Below are 14,559 nucleotides of genomic sequence, written 5' to 3'. Positions count from 1 at the left end.
ATTTGTTAAAACTGTAACTTACCCACTCGTATGGCACTTGGTGTCTCTTCTCTTCATGCTTTGCCATAAGTGACCCACAGCTGACGCTCACTTTCTGTTTTCCTTGGAAGTGTCTGTCTTTCCTTAGATTTCAGGCTACTGGTTGCTCTGTGACTTCAGCTCACTGATTTAAGAGAAGTTATGATTCTTTTAGATTGTCAGTCTTTTTCTTGTTAGGATGGAATTAACACTCTCCCCAGCTTTATATATCCTAGGCAGCAGCTCCTTATCCATACTTGTATCTTGATGGAAGAGTGAGATCACGGTCAATTCAGAGACCTCTCAAGAAGTCAACTCCAGATGGGTTGATTTCTTGTCACAAGGAAGATCTACAAGCTGTTTCTTTTTGTTTTTAATGAAATGTTATGGTTTGGTTCCTCTTGTGTCTGGGTGGCTGAGTATCAGCCACAGATATTTAGGCAATTCCTGCTGTGTGCAAAGTGCTGAGCTCCTGGTGGTGTATGAAAGGCAGGCAGCAGAGGAAACAGGAACTGAGGTGGGCAACACTTAACCGACTGTAAGAAACCAGAGTCCCACCCCAGGGTGGCATGAGAGGAGACACCTGCAGGCCCCAAGTGATATTTCCGAAAGTTAGAGCCATCTCTTGAGAGTCACCTTTTTTTTGTTTTGGTATTAAGATACTTATATTTGGCAAAAGTGAAATGTTCTTGAATTGATGTAGATCTATACGGGTATGTGTGTGGGTTAATCTTTGTTGTTATTTTAGTGAGCATTACTTTTTATTTTGAGATGGAGTCTTGCTCTGTTGCCCAGGCTGGAGTGCAGTGACGTGATCTCAGCTCACTGCAACCTCCACCTCCTGGGTTCAAGTGATTCTCCTGCCTCAGCCTCCTGAGTAGCTGGGATCACAGGTGCCTGCCACCATCCCTGGCTAAGTTTTGTATTTTTAGTATAGATAGGATTTCACCATGTTGACCAGGCTTGAACTCCTGACCTCAAGTGATCCGCCCGCCTTGGCATCCCAAAGTGTTGGGATTACAGGGGTAAGTCACTGTGTCTGGCCTCTTTGTGTTATTTTATTCATGTTATACTTAACTGAGAACCACCAGGCAAAACCGCTAGGACCCTTTGATGTTGAACAGACAAAACGCTGATGTGACTTTTGCATTTAAATGCTGCTTGGGTTATTCTGCCACTGTCATTACTCATGGCTCTGGTATGACTGTCTCTTCCCACTCTTGCGTGTCATTTTCTTATCTCTGCTTTCTTGCTTATTTGCCCAGCCCTCAGGGAAATGCCACAGCTCCGGAGTGCTGGCATGCAGGTGAGTGGCTCCAGAGCTGTGAGGGGCGGGGCTGCTGGCCCTTTGCTACAGTGCAGACAGTGGGGAGGTTTCATTACACAGAAAGTTTACCTCGGTGGGCTCTGCTCTTTGGGGTGTTGAGTGTTTGTGGAGGGCCTCCTCTGAGTTCAGCTCTGTGCCGGGCAATCATTCCAGGGCAGCTGGGTTGAGGAAGTAACGCAAAAAGCATTAGACCCAGGATTCAGAGGCCTCTATGGGGACGTTGGAGAGGAGTTGTGCACATGGAAGCCCAGCTACAGTCAATGTCACCTGCCAGAGGCTGTCTCATGCCCAGGAAGAGCCTGCATTTTGGGTTCAGATCCCAATTCTGTTATTTGCTGGGTAACTTAGAACAAATTACTTAACCTCTTTGAGCCCAAGTGTCCATATCTGAAAAACAAGGTTAATAATGCCTATTGGGAAGGGCCATCATAAGGATGAAGTGAGGTTACATGTATTAAGTGAGGTGACATTAAATGAGGGCACACAGTGGATGGCAAGTAAACCATGGCAATTGCTGGACTGGTAGAGTGTTAAGTGCTGTGATGTTTTCTGATGAGAGTGGGCAAGGAGGCAGGGAAATGGCTCCAGACAGCCCTAGAGTTTGAGGCTGGTTAGTTTTGGACAGTCATTTTCTGACTGAGCCTTAGTTCTCTTTCTTGTCAAATGGAGACAGCCCATGAAAGTGTGGTATAGGTGGGAAAACATGGCAGCTGCTGCAACCCTCTGTTGTAAAGGCCACCTCTCCAGCTTGGAGCCCCGCGGCTGCTGTCTTTAATACTCCCTTGGAGCTGGCTCAACTTTGGCTCATCCAGGAGGGTTTCTATTGCTAAAGTCAGTGGTACTCACCCTGCCTCCCTGCAGCGTCCACTGTGCTTCCAGAGGCTGAGCTCAGCACTGTCCGTTTCTGGGCCATTCTGCAGAAACTCAGATTTTCCATTCCCTCCTTCCTAGGCAGCCAGCAGCACCAGACTCTGACCCATTCCATGACAATGCTGGCTGTGGGACAGAAGAGTTCCCTGCTCACACCCTTCCTGCAGTGGAGGAGTGTGTGTGTCTACAAGTTAGGGGCTCCTCTGGAAGGAGTGGGCACAGCACTGAACATTTCTTAAGAAAGGCCTGCTGGTAGCTTCAGCCATTTGAAGGACTGGCCCAGTCTAGATGAAGAAGTGGAGGCCCAGAGCTGGTCAGTGAGTGTCTGAGTCACCATTCCTCACCACTGCACTCTGCTGTGTCTCCTGACAGAACTGCCTTAGTCTGGGGGCCACTGTGGTAGGCTGAAGTCTATCCTGGCAAGGCTGGTGGACTTCTGAAACTTCCTTTTGGGATGGGCTTCTGGGTAAGCTTTGAGATCTGAAGCACGTTGATTCCTGGAGGACTGGAAGAGACTCAGCCCTGATGGCCGAAGTTGTGGAAATGGCCACGGAAGTGGTCGACATGCTGATGATAGGCGTGTGGACACGGTGCTGCTCATGTTCTTAAGAACATCCCTCTGGCTCATGTCTTACATTCAGGTTCTCCTGTAGCCATCACGAGGGCCAGCATTTTTCCAAGTTCAAATCAGCATGCCCTTGAAAGTTTGTGATCTATGAGACTAGAATACTTACCTAATAAAGGAAAACATGCAGATAGGGTCCACGTGCTAAACCACATTCCCGTGGGAACAAGTCCACAGAGGAACTGCAGGCTCTAAGACCAGCCCTGCCCTTGGACACCCATGGCTCCAGCATCCCGCCCACTGAACATGTGCACAGCACTTCCTCGATCCACAGAAGCCTTTGTGCATAGGACAAGGAGCTGACTTTTCTGAATTTGGGGGCTGAAGGGCCTTAGGCAGAAGCACTAAGCCCCTCACCTCCTGGAGTCCTATCTGAAGCAGCCCGGGGTGCCTCTCCTGTGGATTCAGATTCCTGCCAGCCATGTGCCAGCCTGGGACATGCAAACAGAAATCTTTGTTTTTCCAGGGGATCTGGGCCAGGATGGGATTGGAACACCCCTCTCCCTGCCACACACACACTGCCACCAGGTTCTGGGCCACAGCTCCTCGGGCCTGGGAAAGGCATTTGTGAAGCCTGACACATCCCCATATTGGGGGGTGGGGAATTAGAGTTCAACTGACCAGGAAGAGGAGGAACTTCAGGCCCAGGCCGGGCTTCAGCATCTCAGGACTCACCTGGATGCCTGCTGGTGGGTGCCAGCTGCTTGAAGAGATGGGAGGCAGCCAGCCTCCCTGTGGGGCTCCAAGAGCAGACTGAGGCCACTCACTGACCTACCTGCCCTCCTCCCCAGGCCCCTTTCTGCCTGAACCACGAGGCGTTCTGATTCCACTCCTCACTTAAGGCCTCTGCCTGGAAAGGTGTGCATGTGGACCCAGATGTGGGAACGCCGCCACGCTGCTGTTTCTCACTGACACTTGCAGCTTACCTTCTCAAGTTTGCTGGTGGTTTTCCCTTTCATCTTTTGGAGGGGCTATTCCTCTCACAGTATTTCTTCAAGCACTGTATAGACTGAGGAACTTTTTTCTTTCTGTCTTTAGCCAGAAGTGGACTTCCCTGGCCCCCCAGGCAGAGGCAGGAGTGTGGAGTCTGTGCAGAGCCAGCCCCAGGAGCCCGTGAGCGTGCCCCAGACGCTGACCAGCACGCTGGAGCACATTGTGGGCCAGCTGGATGTCCTCACTCAGGTAAGCCACACTGTGGGTTCACCCGTCATCTGCACTTGGTCCCGCATTTGGACCCTTTGAAGTTGGACAACAGGTGCTGGATTTTTAAAAACATAATTATAATGGACCTCTTTTCCAGTCCAGATTAATGACATTGCAGAGCCTTCCCGGGGATCCTGGCTCTTGGAGCCATTCAAGCCCTGGCCAGGCCACTAGACTCCAAAATCTCCAGTGCTGGGTACTACTGGAGTGTGCTCACCTAGAGCTGGCCTGGGCCACTGAAGAGCTTTGAAAGAAACACTGTGTTTGTTTATTCCTCCCACTCTTTGCTGGATAGGCACTGCAGGGGCATGCCAGGGAACTGAGTAGTGAGTCAGGGCTTCTGAGAGCCTAGGCTCTGAGTTTGAGCCTGGCCCTTATCCTCTGAGCAACCTTGGGGAAATCCCTTCAGTTCTCTAAGCCCTGGTATGTTTATCTGTAAAGTGCTGGTGGTTGTGGGCTCTGCCTGCCACATTCATGATGAGAATTAAGGGAGATGAATCTGGGAAATGTTTGACCCATGCCTGGCCCTAGGTAACTGCTCAATGAATGTTAGTTGTGGCCCTGACCACCCTCATCACTGAGATGGATATGGGCTCCGCCCTTGGGAGCGTAGGTTGGCAGCCATAACACAGGCTCGTAGTGTAGCAGTTTCATTAAGAGCAAAATCCCCTGACAAGAGGTGGTGGCCAGCACTAGGGCATGCTTGGCAGGGCCATCCCACCCGAGGGAGGAAGAGAGGTCCTGGCTGCCTATGGCTCTGAAGAGGCCATGGGCATGTCCAGGGAATGAGTGAAGCTCCAGGTGGCTGGCATGTGGATATGTGGTGATGGGGTGGGGGGCAAGGCGGGATTTAGAGGTTCCCCAATTCCTCATCTGCTTGGCTCCTGAGGCCAGGCTGGGACTCTGCAGATCCTCCTCTGCCATGCCATCACATGGGTAGAGCGAGGCTGCAGGAGGGACACATGTGGCCCATGAGGAAAACAGAAAGGTGTTAAAGCCAGGGGGCAGGGGGTGGGGAAGCAAGGAAGAGTGGTCTCCAGTCCAGCTCACATGAAGGATGCAAGGGACCCTTGATGTCACTAACGGAAATGGAGCTGAGATGGCATGGTATCCTTTCCTCAGCTTGGGATCGTGGGCTAAGTGAGAAAAGCTCTTCCAGGGTGTGTCATCAGAGCCCAGCTGGGGCATACCTTGGGCCCACTGAAGAAAGCACTCTTGAAGGGAAAGGCCAAGTGTCATGACTGGGGGCTGTGGGACTCCAGGGCACAGTGTACAGACCTTGCTGAGAGGCTGCTAAGCCCTGAGAAGAAGGCATGTGCTGAGAGTGATGTGAGCAGCATGCAAAGACTTAAAAACCACCCCACTTCAAACCCGTCAGCAACTGCCTCATGTTTTTCACAGCCTCGCCAAGTGAGAGATTAGGGGAGGTGGAATCAATTAGAACTTTATAGGATAAAATTGGAAATTAAGTCTGAGAAGGTGGTTAAAAATAGCTACATTGGATCCAGAGGAGTATAACACTAAAAACATTTCCTGTCACTGTGTTTTAGGGGTGCACATGGAAGGTTTTGTTATGTGTTCGCAGTTAGTACGATAGTAACTTTTAAAAAACTGGCATCACAGAGAATAAGTGAAGGCTGGCCTGTGGCCTGTGGCCTTCGGCCCATGGCTGGGTGTCTGGGTGTCTCAGTGCCTCTGTGGCACCCTGGTCCTACCTCACACTATTCAGCCCCTTTGCAAATCCAACTGGCAGGCCACCCCCGACCAGATGCCAACAATATCAGCCAGTCACCTGCTTTGCAAAACTGACAGTGTCTGTGTGTTTCTGGATGCCATAAAGCGAGGCATGTTCTTGACGGACTCAATGCATCCCGAGGAAACTTGAGTTCTGCAGATGAAGCACCAGTTGAGGCCTTAAAGTTCAACCCATTTTCAGAACTGTGCATAGCACCTTTGTGCTAATCCTGGCAAGTTCTCCTCGGGCTTGGCTGTTGGTTGTCTTCTAGGCCCACCTTTCTCTCCTGGAGTTGAGATTTTCTCTAGCTGAGGTGTTTCAGCCACAACCAGAGCTATCTCCACCAGGGGGTTGAAAGTTTCCCTGCACCTTTCTCTTGGCATTGGCCCAGCAGAGGCAGGCCCACAGCAGGCCCCGCTCTGGATGGTCCAGACTGACCCAGCCCTCCCCTGAAGCTTAATGCCAGACGGCCACCACCATCCATCTTCCCAAGTGGCTTGTTCAGCTGGCCTTCCTTCTTGGTCTGTGGATATTGGTCTTAGGTGCCACCCCATCAGCAAGCACTCCTCGCCATCCACCAGGTCCTGAAGAGCCTTTTTGTTCTGGAAGGGTGGGATGCCCAGCCACCCCAGCACTGATTCCTACTAAAAAGTCATCCATGTGAATTATGCTGTTCTCCTCCGTCGCCCCCACTACCCCTTCCCTCCCCCACAGGGAAGTCTACTTCAAAGTGGCCTTTGAGAGGGAAGCTGCCTTCCAGGTCCTTCAGGCCTCCATCCTACAGAACATCCTTCCAGGCGAGAGCCATGGGGCTGCAGCGGGCAGTGGCCAGGGATGTTTTCTGAGTGAGTCACAGAGTCTCCAGCCCCTGGGTAGGATACCCTATTTCAGAGGCTCACAGTCTTCAAAGCCTGCCTTTCTGCTCAACAGGCTGGTATGGCCCCATGTGGCAAGGTCACCTCTGTCGGTGTTTGTGGTCTGTCTCTCACCAGTCTGAGGGTCAGGGACCCAATCTCAGTCCTCCCCAGGGTGACGCCTTCCGCAGCTCCTCTGTGTGAAGGAAAAGCCTGGAAGCCAGGAAGCTGAGTGAGCCGGTGGAGAGGAGTGGCTTTAGCTTTGTCTGGCTTCCCCACTGCCTAGCTCAGCAACCTCGGGCAAGTCACTTCGCGTCTGTGTGCCTTACTTTCCAAATCTGGAACACAGAGCTGATCATAGCACCCACTTCATAGGCCTCTTGGGAAGCTCCTTGAACAGTACCTGACAACGCCGTGCACTGCTGATGTGTTGGGTGCTGCTCCTGTTGCTGCCATTGTCGTTATCCAAGGCTTGGAGGCCAGGGGGATCTGCATGACAGCACCAGAAATAGCTCTCCCAATTCTCCACTGCCTCATGAAGCTAGACCCTTCCCTACCCGGGAAGCCATTCCTTGGCCCTCAGAGCAGAGGTAGCAGGTTCCTTCCATGCACACACATTCACTGAGCCCACTCTGTGTGGTAGGCCATGTATGAGACCCGGTCCCACCTTCAGGAAGAACTCAGGACTGAATCTGCTGAGGTCGGAGCCAGGCGTCCACAGAGGAGCCGGCAACTGGAATCACTGGAAACAAGTGGGAGTCCAGACACCGGGTCAAGGCCATGGGTCCTCTGGTGTGGGGTAACAGAAGCAGCAGCCCAGGAGTTCATCCTCACCTGATGGGACACTAGGCAAAGTTGAGGCCTGACCCATGCTGAGGGTCTGGGGTAGAGTGGAGATAGGGACACAGAGAAGTTGAGACATGAGCAAGGACAGTGCTATCATAGCCCCATCCCAGGGGCGATGAGACAAACAGCACTTTGGCTGGCCCCTGCAAGGCTCCTGGTCTCCGGAGCAAGCCAGCAAGTGGGGCAGCTTCCCCCCAGCCTTCCCAGGCCAAGAGGCCTTGCAGATGAAGAGGAAACCAAAGTGCCCTTGGGACTTGTACAGCATCAGAAACCCTTTAACTCCAGAAATGGGGTTGGTGTTTTACTTTTTTATGAATGCCTTTTTTTATAAAATCCATACATTATTTTTCAAAAGTGTATTTATATGGGGAAAATAGACTTTGGGGTGACCTTGCGAGCCAAGCAGGTGCAGTCTTCAGGCCTCCCCACGTAGTTGTTTTAGATGGAAAGTCCTCAGAGTGTGGGGATCACATACTCATCATAATTGTCATCCTCCTGATTTTTATTGGAGGCCTGCTACTTTCCAAGGACTTCCCTGTGTGGCCCTCACTTTATCCTCCCACCTGGCACATGACAGCAGCATCATGCCAGGTGCAGATAATGTGTTAATAATGGCTTGTTGTGCCTGGACCAGCCTCGGGGTCCAGCCAGCCTGGGGCTTGCCCAGGGGGCCAGGTGATCCTGATCTCAACCACTGTGGGTCAGAGCTTCCCCAGCTTCCCTTGCCAAACAGTTTTGGTGGAGTTAGGCATGGCTTCATCAAGAAATTCTGCAAACCAAACTTGACCTCCCTGAAAGGTAAGGCCAGAAGCTCTTGCCCTGGGCTCTGTGATCAGAGAGCCCAGCAGGCCGAGCGCCTTAGGTCAGCAGCCAAAGAGCACACACACCCTTGCCCTGGCCTGCCCCTGTGTGGGGATGATCCCTCCTTGCCCCAGGAAACACTGAGCTTGCTGTTTGGGGTGCCATTGGTTTCTTCACTAAGCTTCCTCAGGGCCCTGATCCCAGCTGATGCCATGCTTTGAGCAGCTGGGGTTTGTTCAGCTTTACCGTCCCCACCAGCTGTGGGGAGCAACTGTTCCTCCTTGGGTTTCAGGGCTACTGTTCACCCAGTGAGCCACCTGCCCATCAGCCTGCGCACACCTCCACCATTCATCACCTGGGTGACCTTGGGCAGGTGACGTCAATCCCAGAGCCTCAGTCTTCTCCCTTGTAAAATGGGGAGAGACACCTCATTGGGTCCTCTGAGCTCTGCTGTGCGGTTCTCGGTTAACTGGGTGTGCTAGACTGGTGCCAGCTGTTCTGTGAAGCACAGCAGTGAGTCGATGTTCTCCTGGGAGCAATATGGGAAAGCACCAGGGCAGGCTTGTGGCACAGGAATGACAGGAGTGGACATTCCACAGTCCCCATGTCGCTGGACTCAAGTCCCAGGAATGCTTTTGAGCTGCCAGTGAGACTCTAGTGTCTGGCTAGGCAGGAGGATAAGAGAGGGGAGAAAGAAGAAGTCATTCCCCAACCCAGGAAGGAGGAGGGCACAGGAGGTGACAGAGGCACTGGGGTACACATAGACACTGTTGAAAATCAGGCATGGGTCATGGGGCCCATTAGATCAGACCCTTTAACCCGGACCTAGGCAACAGGGGCCAAGATGGAAGCTCTTCGAAGATGTATATAGTACTTCCTGTGACAGTACATTCTTTGAATGTAGAGATTGTAATGGTTTTTAGGGAACGTGTATTTCCTAACAATGGAACTGAGGATTTTCTTTGGAGGACTTTTTGTTCCTCAAGCCCCCTGTGGGAATTCTCAGGAACTGCTAGGCCTGAGGTCAGGAGTGTGGGCGTCACATGCTGCGAGCTCCCCACCCCACTGAGAGATCGTATGCCCCTCCCTCAGGGTCCAAGGGCCCTGCTCTGAGCCTGTCCTGAGACCCACCCCTCCCCTGTCCCCTCTGGAGAGAGCACACGCCTGTCCTGTGGCTTCCCTGGGATCACTCACCTGCTGGGCCTGCCTCAAGTCTTCTGAGAAAGTTGGCTCGACCCCAGAGGCCCAAGGGTTCCAGAGAAAAACCCAGACCAGGAGTCAGAAGCTGCAGCTGCTCAGACCCGGCTCTGCCTCTTTTTGGCTTTCCAACGAGGGGAGATTTTAAGCACTGCCCCTCTGTCTGTCTGTCCCATGGGGTGGACAGCAGAGGTCAGCCTCTCAGGTGGGGCCAGGACTTCCCCTGAGGCCTTGTTTCATCTGCCTGCCCCCAGGCCAGGCTCCACTGTTCTGAGCACCCCTGGAGGACTCCAGGCCAGTCCCCGAGGCTGCTAGGCCGGCCTGTCCAGGGATGGGCGCTCAGGGGGTGTACAAGCAGAGGCCCTGACCCTGACCCTGGTACTCCTTCCCCATGTGCTCTTGGGGGTGCTGCCAGGTGATCTAGGGGTCTTTTTCACAGATGCCAGAAAACTCGCCAGTGAGCAGGGAAAGAGGCTGTTTCCACAAATAGTCACTGCTGCGTGAGCTCACCTCCACACCGGCCCTGTGGCTTCCTTCATGAACCCTCAAGAGGCCAGAGGGCTGCTGCACAGTGCTCAGCTGCCCTTAGGAGTAACGGAGGTTCCAGTGGTATCTGGAAGTTGCAGAGGTCCTGGGCCTTCCTTAGGGCAAGGGGGTGGAACTCGGGGGTATGGACAATGACCCAGGAGCTGGGGAGGCTGCTGTAGGGGGGCCCGGCATAGGCCCAACACGCGGCTTGGTGGTTTTGCCTCAGAAGCCCACAGCAAAGTTATTTTTGACTCCAGTTTCACGTCTTGCTGCTTTTTAAAAATACCAAGCCATGAAATTCCTGCTCCAACTGTTTTTTTATGGCACCCAGTGTTTCAGGCTGGCCACAGCAATGCTGTGATGTCACGTTCCAGTTCCTGTGACTCATGGAGGCTGCTGGGCTATGGGACTTGAAAATGCATGTGGTGGGGAGCAGGCAGGGAGCAGGCCCGCCAGCCCTGCTTGTTTGCGTCTCTTTCGCATTTAATTTTGTTAAATGTTCAAGTCATTGCGTTTTGCTGTCCTAACTCAGCAAGGCCAAGGATTTTTGCCTGTTTGCTTTGGGGATACAGAATGGCCTATTTGCTTCAAGATACCTTAAACCTGCTCCCCCCACACACCCATGGTAGTCCTGGCAGTTCCTATTTGACGGGCTGCTCAGGTGAGGCATCTGGTTCCACACTGGTGGGGAAGGTGGCAGTGCCTGGCCCTGATGTGGGCCAAGCTGCCTCACCACTCTCAGGGGCTCTCTGTATCCCTCTTTCCTGGGAGGGCTTGCTGTTGCTTATGGAAATATACACCCAATTTTATAGTTATACCATTTTCCCTGAGGATCGGTCCTCCCACGTGCACGCAGACAGAATTTGTTGGGAGGGTATAGAGTGAAAGTCACCCGGTGCGTCTTCCCATCATCCCAGGAGGGCGTGTGCAGCCCTCCTAACACTGCTGCCACTTGCAGACAGGGCCGTAAGGGTGGTGGTGGGTTGTTTCTGCAAAAATGGGCCCGCTCTCTGCATCAGCACATCTAGCCAGCTCACCTACTTGGTCCAGAGTGGATGTAGCCACCCTCCTTGTTGCGGACCTTCATGGGCTGCCCTTTTGGCCAGAGTCATGTTCAGGACAACCTGAACTTCTTTGTGGGGGTTTGGAAACAAGAGGCTTGTTTTCCTTCTGTTAAGAGACTGCTTTTGGGGGACAAGGGACCCAAGACACTGTCTGGTCTGTGCCAGGAACACACTTGGTGGCAGAGGGACTGGGGAAATGTCTGTCTGTCTGGGCTCCTGGCCCTTCCCCAGCCCTGTTACTATTTTTGGCATTTTTCCCAAAGGCTCCTCTGGCTTTGCAAATGCGGTGGGACAAGGGAACCTGCGTCTTCCCCAAGTCTCAGGTCAGGGCCAGTGCCCTGCCTCCCTCGTGACACGCAGCCTGCGAATAGCACTCAAAAACGGGCAAGCTCGTGTTTGCCGGGGGACTGGATGGCAGCTCCCATGGGGGTCTGGCAAAAAACTCAGGTTTTCCATCTTTTATCCCATCTGTGGTTGTGGCAGAAAGCACCCTGTTCCCAAAGAGGCTGCAGATTGAAGGCCCCTGCCTGCCAGATGGGCTCGGCAGTGGCTGTGGTTACCTCTGGGGCTTGGGAATGTTCATGGTCGGTCGTATGAGATTTCTTCTGTGAGGCTCTGAGCAGGCTTGGAGATGGGGGAGGGCTGGGAGATGGTAGGCAGGAGCGGGTGGTGGAGAGCAGAGGCTGGGAGCAGGGAGAGAGGCCCATGCAGGGACATCTCATTTGGGCTGAATCTAGGCTTGCTCTGAGAGGAGGAAGGGAGGGGACTCCAGGTGATTTGCCCTTGCTCCTCTGGGACCTGAGGGCCCTCCAAGGAAAGTCCAAACACAGGCCACAAGAAAGGGGCCTTGAGTGTTATGACAGGAGCCCCAAACTGGCCTGCATGGCTCTGAGATTAAGCAAGCCACAGCCTAGTTCATCACAGCTGACCCCGTGACCACTTGGTGCTTTCCTGAATGAGGCACCACCATAGCAGGGCCAGGAAGGGCTGTAGTCGGGCCTGCTGCTTCCTCCCATGCGCTCTGTTAAGGGCCCTGATCCAGGCCTGTACTATAGGTATGGAACCTCATCATGCCCACAGTGGCCATGGCTGAGGAAGCACAGGAAGCCTTGAACTTAGCATGGCATTTGGGAAGCAATTATTTGCCACTTGCCCTTCTGATCTGGGCCCAGCCAGTGGCTCCAGAAAAGATTATTGCCCAGGTTTCCCCACTGTGGATCAGTGGATGCTTGGCAGGATAGGGGAGCCTTGAGACTCCATCCCTAGTGGTTTGTGCCCTTCTTCCTCCCGGAGGTGGCCTTGCTGGGTGGTAGCTGCAGCCTGACTTGCCAGACTAGACTGAGACTTCCAGGCCTCCAGCAAGCTATCAAGCTGTCTCTCTGGCTTAGGATGATAATGTTTTATTGGGTCTTGAGAAAGTAGTTAACTAACTACTTTACATGGATTGTTGGAAAAGTCAGCCTCTGAAGAAATGGGATGCAGAAGGCGACCAAGGCCGAGGTCCACACCCCATGCTCAGCCCTGGAGTCAGAGTCCAGCAAAGCTGATGGCCAAGCATGACTGGTGTCCTACACCTTGGGGCCTATCCCGGTCAGACACTTGGCTTCTCCGGTGGCCTGTACATGGCTGGCAGGGATGTGCTTGAACCCACCCCGTATCAGTGGGGCTGTGACTCAGGTCCTCCCTTTGGGTGTGAGCAGCACCCCATGGGTCCCAGGAGCATCCGATTTTATGAATGGTCTGAGTGGACCCACTTTTTATAGCTTCTCCTTTTGGGAGAAAGAGTGATATGGAAAAGAGCTGTGTTCATGTAAAAGGAGTTGCTTTTAAGCCATGAGGTAGGTAAATAGCCAAGATTCCTTAATCTGGTGGCTAATCCACTAATAGAAAATAGTGTTTCATGTACTTCCCGAAGCTAATCCTCAGTAGAGGTGGGGGTTGGGGGATGCAAAACCGTCAGAGAAATCCTATATCCCTGAGATAATGTGAAACAGAACCATGGACCGTAGGCTCAAGGGACCAAAAGCTCATTTTCTGTTGTTTGCAGCAGACTGTGGGGTTAGGGGGAGTGGTTAAAAAGACAGTTGCTGGGTCTAGAGCGATTGGGAAGAATTTTTTAGAAATTGGTTCTTTTGTGAATCGGCTATTTGTGATCCTGGGCATGTTAGCATGTCAGACATCAGCATTAGAGGGGAGCTCCATTCCTTCCTTTCTGAGGTTCAGGCCTCAAAGATTTTAGTCATCATCAGACCAGGACTGAGGGGAGGGGAGGAACTGGACTGCTTCCTTGACTCCCACCCCCACTTCCTGCCAAAGCAATGAGGCTTCCTCCTCCCACGACTAGCTGGTGGGGGCTGGCCCCTCCTACTGCCTGCCCCACTCTCCTCTGTCCCTTCAAGCCCACCAGGTCCGAGACCCACGCTGGGGTGAGTATTCCTCACAAGCTGGGTGGACCCATCCCTAAATTAGGGCTGCCCTTTGGCCTGGGGGACCTAGGCTGACAGGCACCAGACCTGTGTTCCCTGCATTCCCACAGCACTCAGGGCTGGGCATTTGTCCATCCAGTCAGTACTCAGTGTACACCTGCTGTGTACCAGGTGCTGTCTAGGAGCAGGAAGACAGTGATGAGGAAGAATAGACAACAATCTCTGTCCTCATGGCACTGGCACGCAGACTGACTGATGTCCACAGGCTGCTTGAAGGGCATCGTTTGTACCCTCTGACATGTAGGCCCCTGAGATGCAGACCATAAGGTGCTGGGTGGTGGCTGGGGCCAGGAGGCAGAGCCTTCGGTAGTGCGAAGGTCTGAGCTTAGACCAGCAGGCCCTGTCTGCAGATGGCTAGGCTGGCTCCTCTGGCCCCCCAGTCATTGCTGACATGTGGCAGCAGGCTAGCCAGGGCACCACCAGCAAGGCAGGGCCCTGCATGTGCACACACACAGGCGTACACCAAGTGACAAAGCTGGAGTTGGCAGGAGACAGTGCAGAGCTAGGGTAGGCAGTGGGGCCCGGCAGCCCTGCTTTGTTTTGATAGCTCATGAGACCCCACAGCAAAGAGATTCCCCTTTTATTGCATCTGTTTTAGATCTTCAGAATCTGAGTGAAGTCAAAACCATGCTACAGGGGAGACTAATTCAACATTTTTTCATCTCTGCAGTGAAGCCAAAGGAAAGTTAGACATTCAGTGCAGCACAGTTGAGACCAGGGGTGTTGAGTCAATGGCCAGCCCAAGGACATTTGCCCTGGCCTGCCACAAATGTCCTCAGTGGTGTGGCTGGGTGACTGCACCCTCTCCCTGAGACTCAGAGCAGCTGGGGCCACCCCACCTCTGGCCCAGTTATCTGGCTCCTGTGTTGGTGGGGAGGAGACTGGGAACCCCAGCCCCACCAGGGGGACCTCGTGGGGGCGCCCACATCAACCACAACCCGGGAAATGATTAAAAGGAGCTTTTCATCACAGGAGAACTTTAAGAAGCAGCCAGACCACCACGTG

At 53.1% G+C, this 14,559-nt stretch overlaps 1 protein-coding gene across 12 annotated transcripts in view; it reads left to right on the top strand.

Annotated features, from left to right (window-relative positions):
- The window catches only part of POC1A (POC1 centriolar protein A), a 122,420-nt gene that overhangs the window by 94,095 nt on the left and 13,766 nt on the right, over positions 1 to 14,559 (top strand). For 9 of the 12 annotated variants that reach the window (XR_013413994.1, XR_013413993.1, XM_077992993.1 and 6 more), the window contains one exon: positions 3,879 to 4,022. The exons of 1 other annotated variant lie outside the window; for it this stretch is intronic. Coding sequence is in view for 7 of the 11 variants with exons in the window: in XM_077992993.1 (XP_077849119.1) it covers positions 3,879 to 4,022 (144 nt within the window). In the remaining 4 variants the exon portion in view is untranslated. Of the gene's footprint in view, positions 1 to 1,283; positions 1,325 to 3,878; positions 4,023 to 14,559 lie in introns of all 12 variants that reach the window. 2 more of the 12 variants (XR_013413996.1, XR_013413995.1) reach the window with 1 other exon arrangement.

Source organism: Macaca mulatta, chromosome 2 (genome assembly GCF_049350105.2).
Source record: "Macaca mulatta isolate MMU2019108-1 chromosome 2, T2T-MMU8v2.0, whole genome shotgun sequence".
NCBI classification, from domain to species: domain Eukaryota; kingdom Metazoa; phylum Chordata; class Mammalia; order Primates; family Cercopithecidae; genus Macaca; species Macaca mulatta.
The sequence above is the reverse complement of the archived record's forward strand: the minus strand, read 5'-3'. Positions and strand labels throughout refer to the sequence as shown.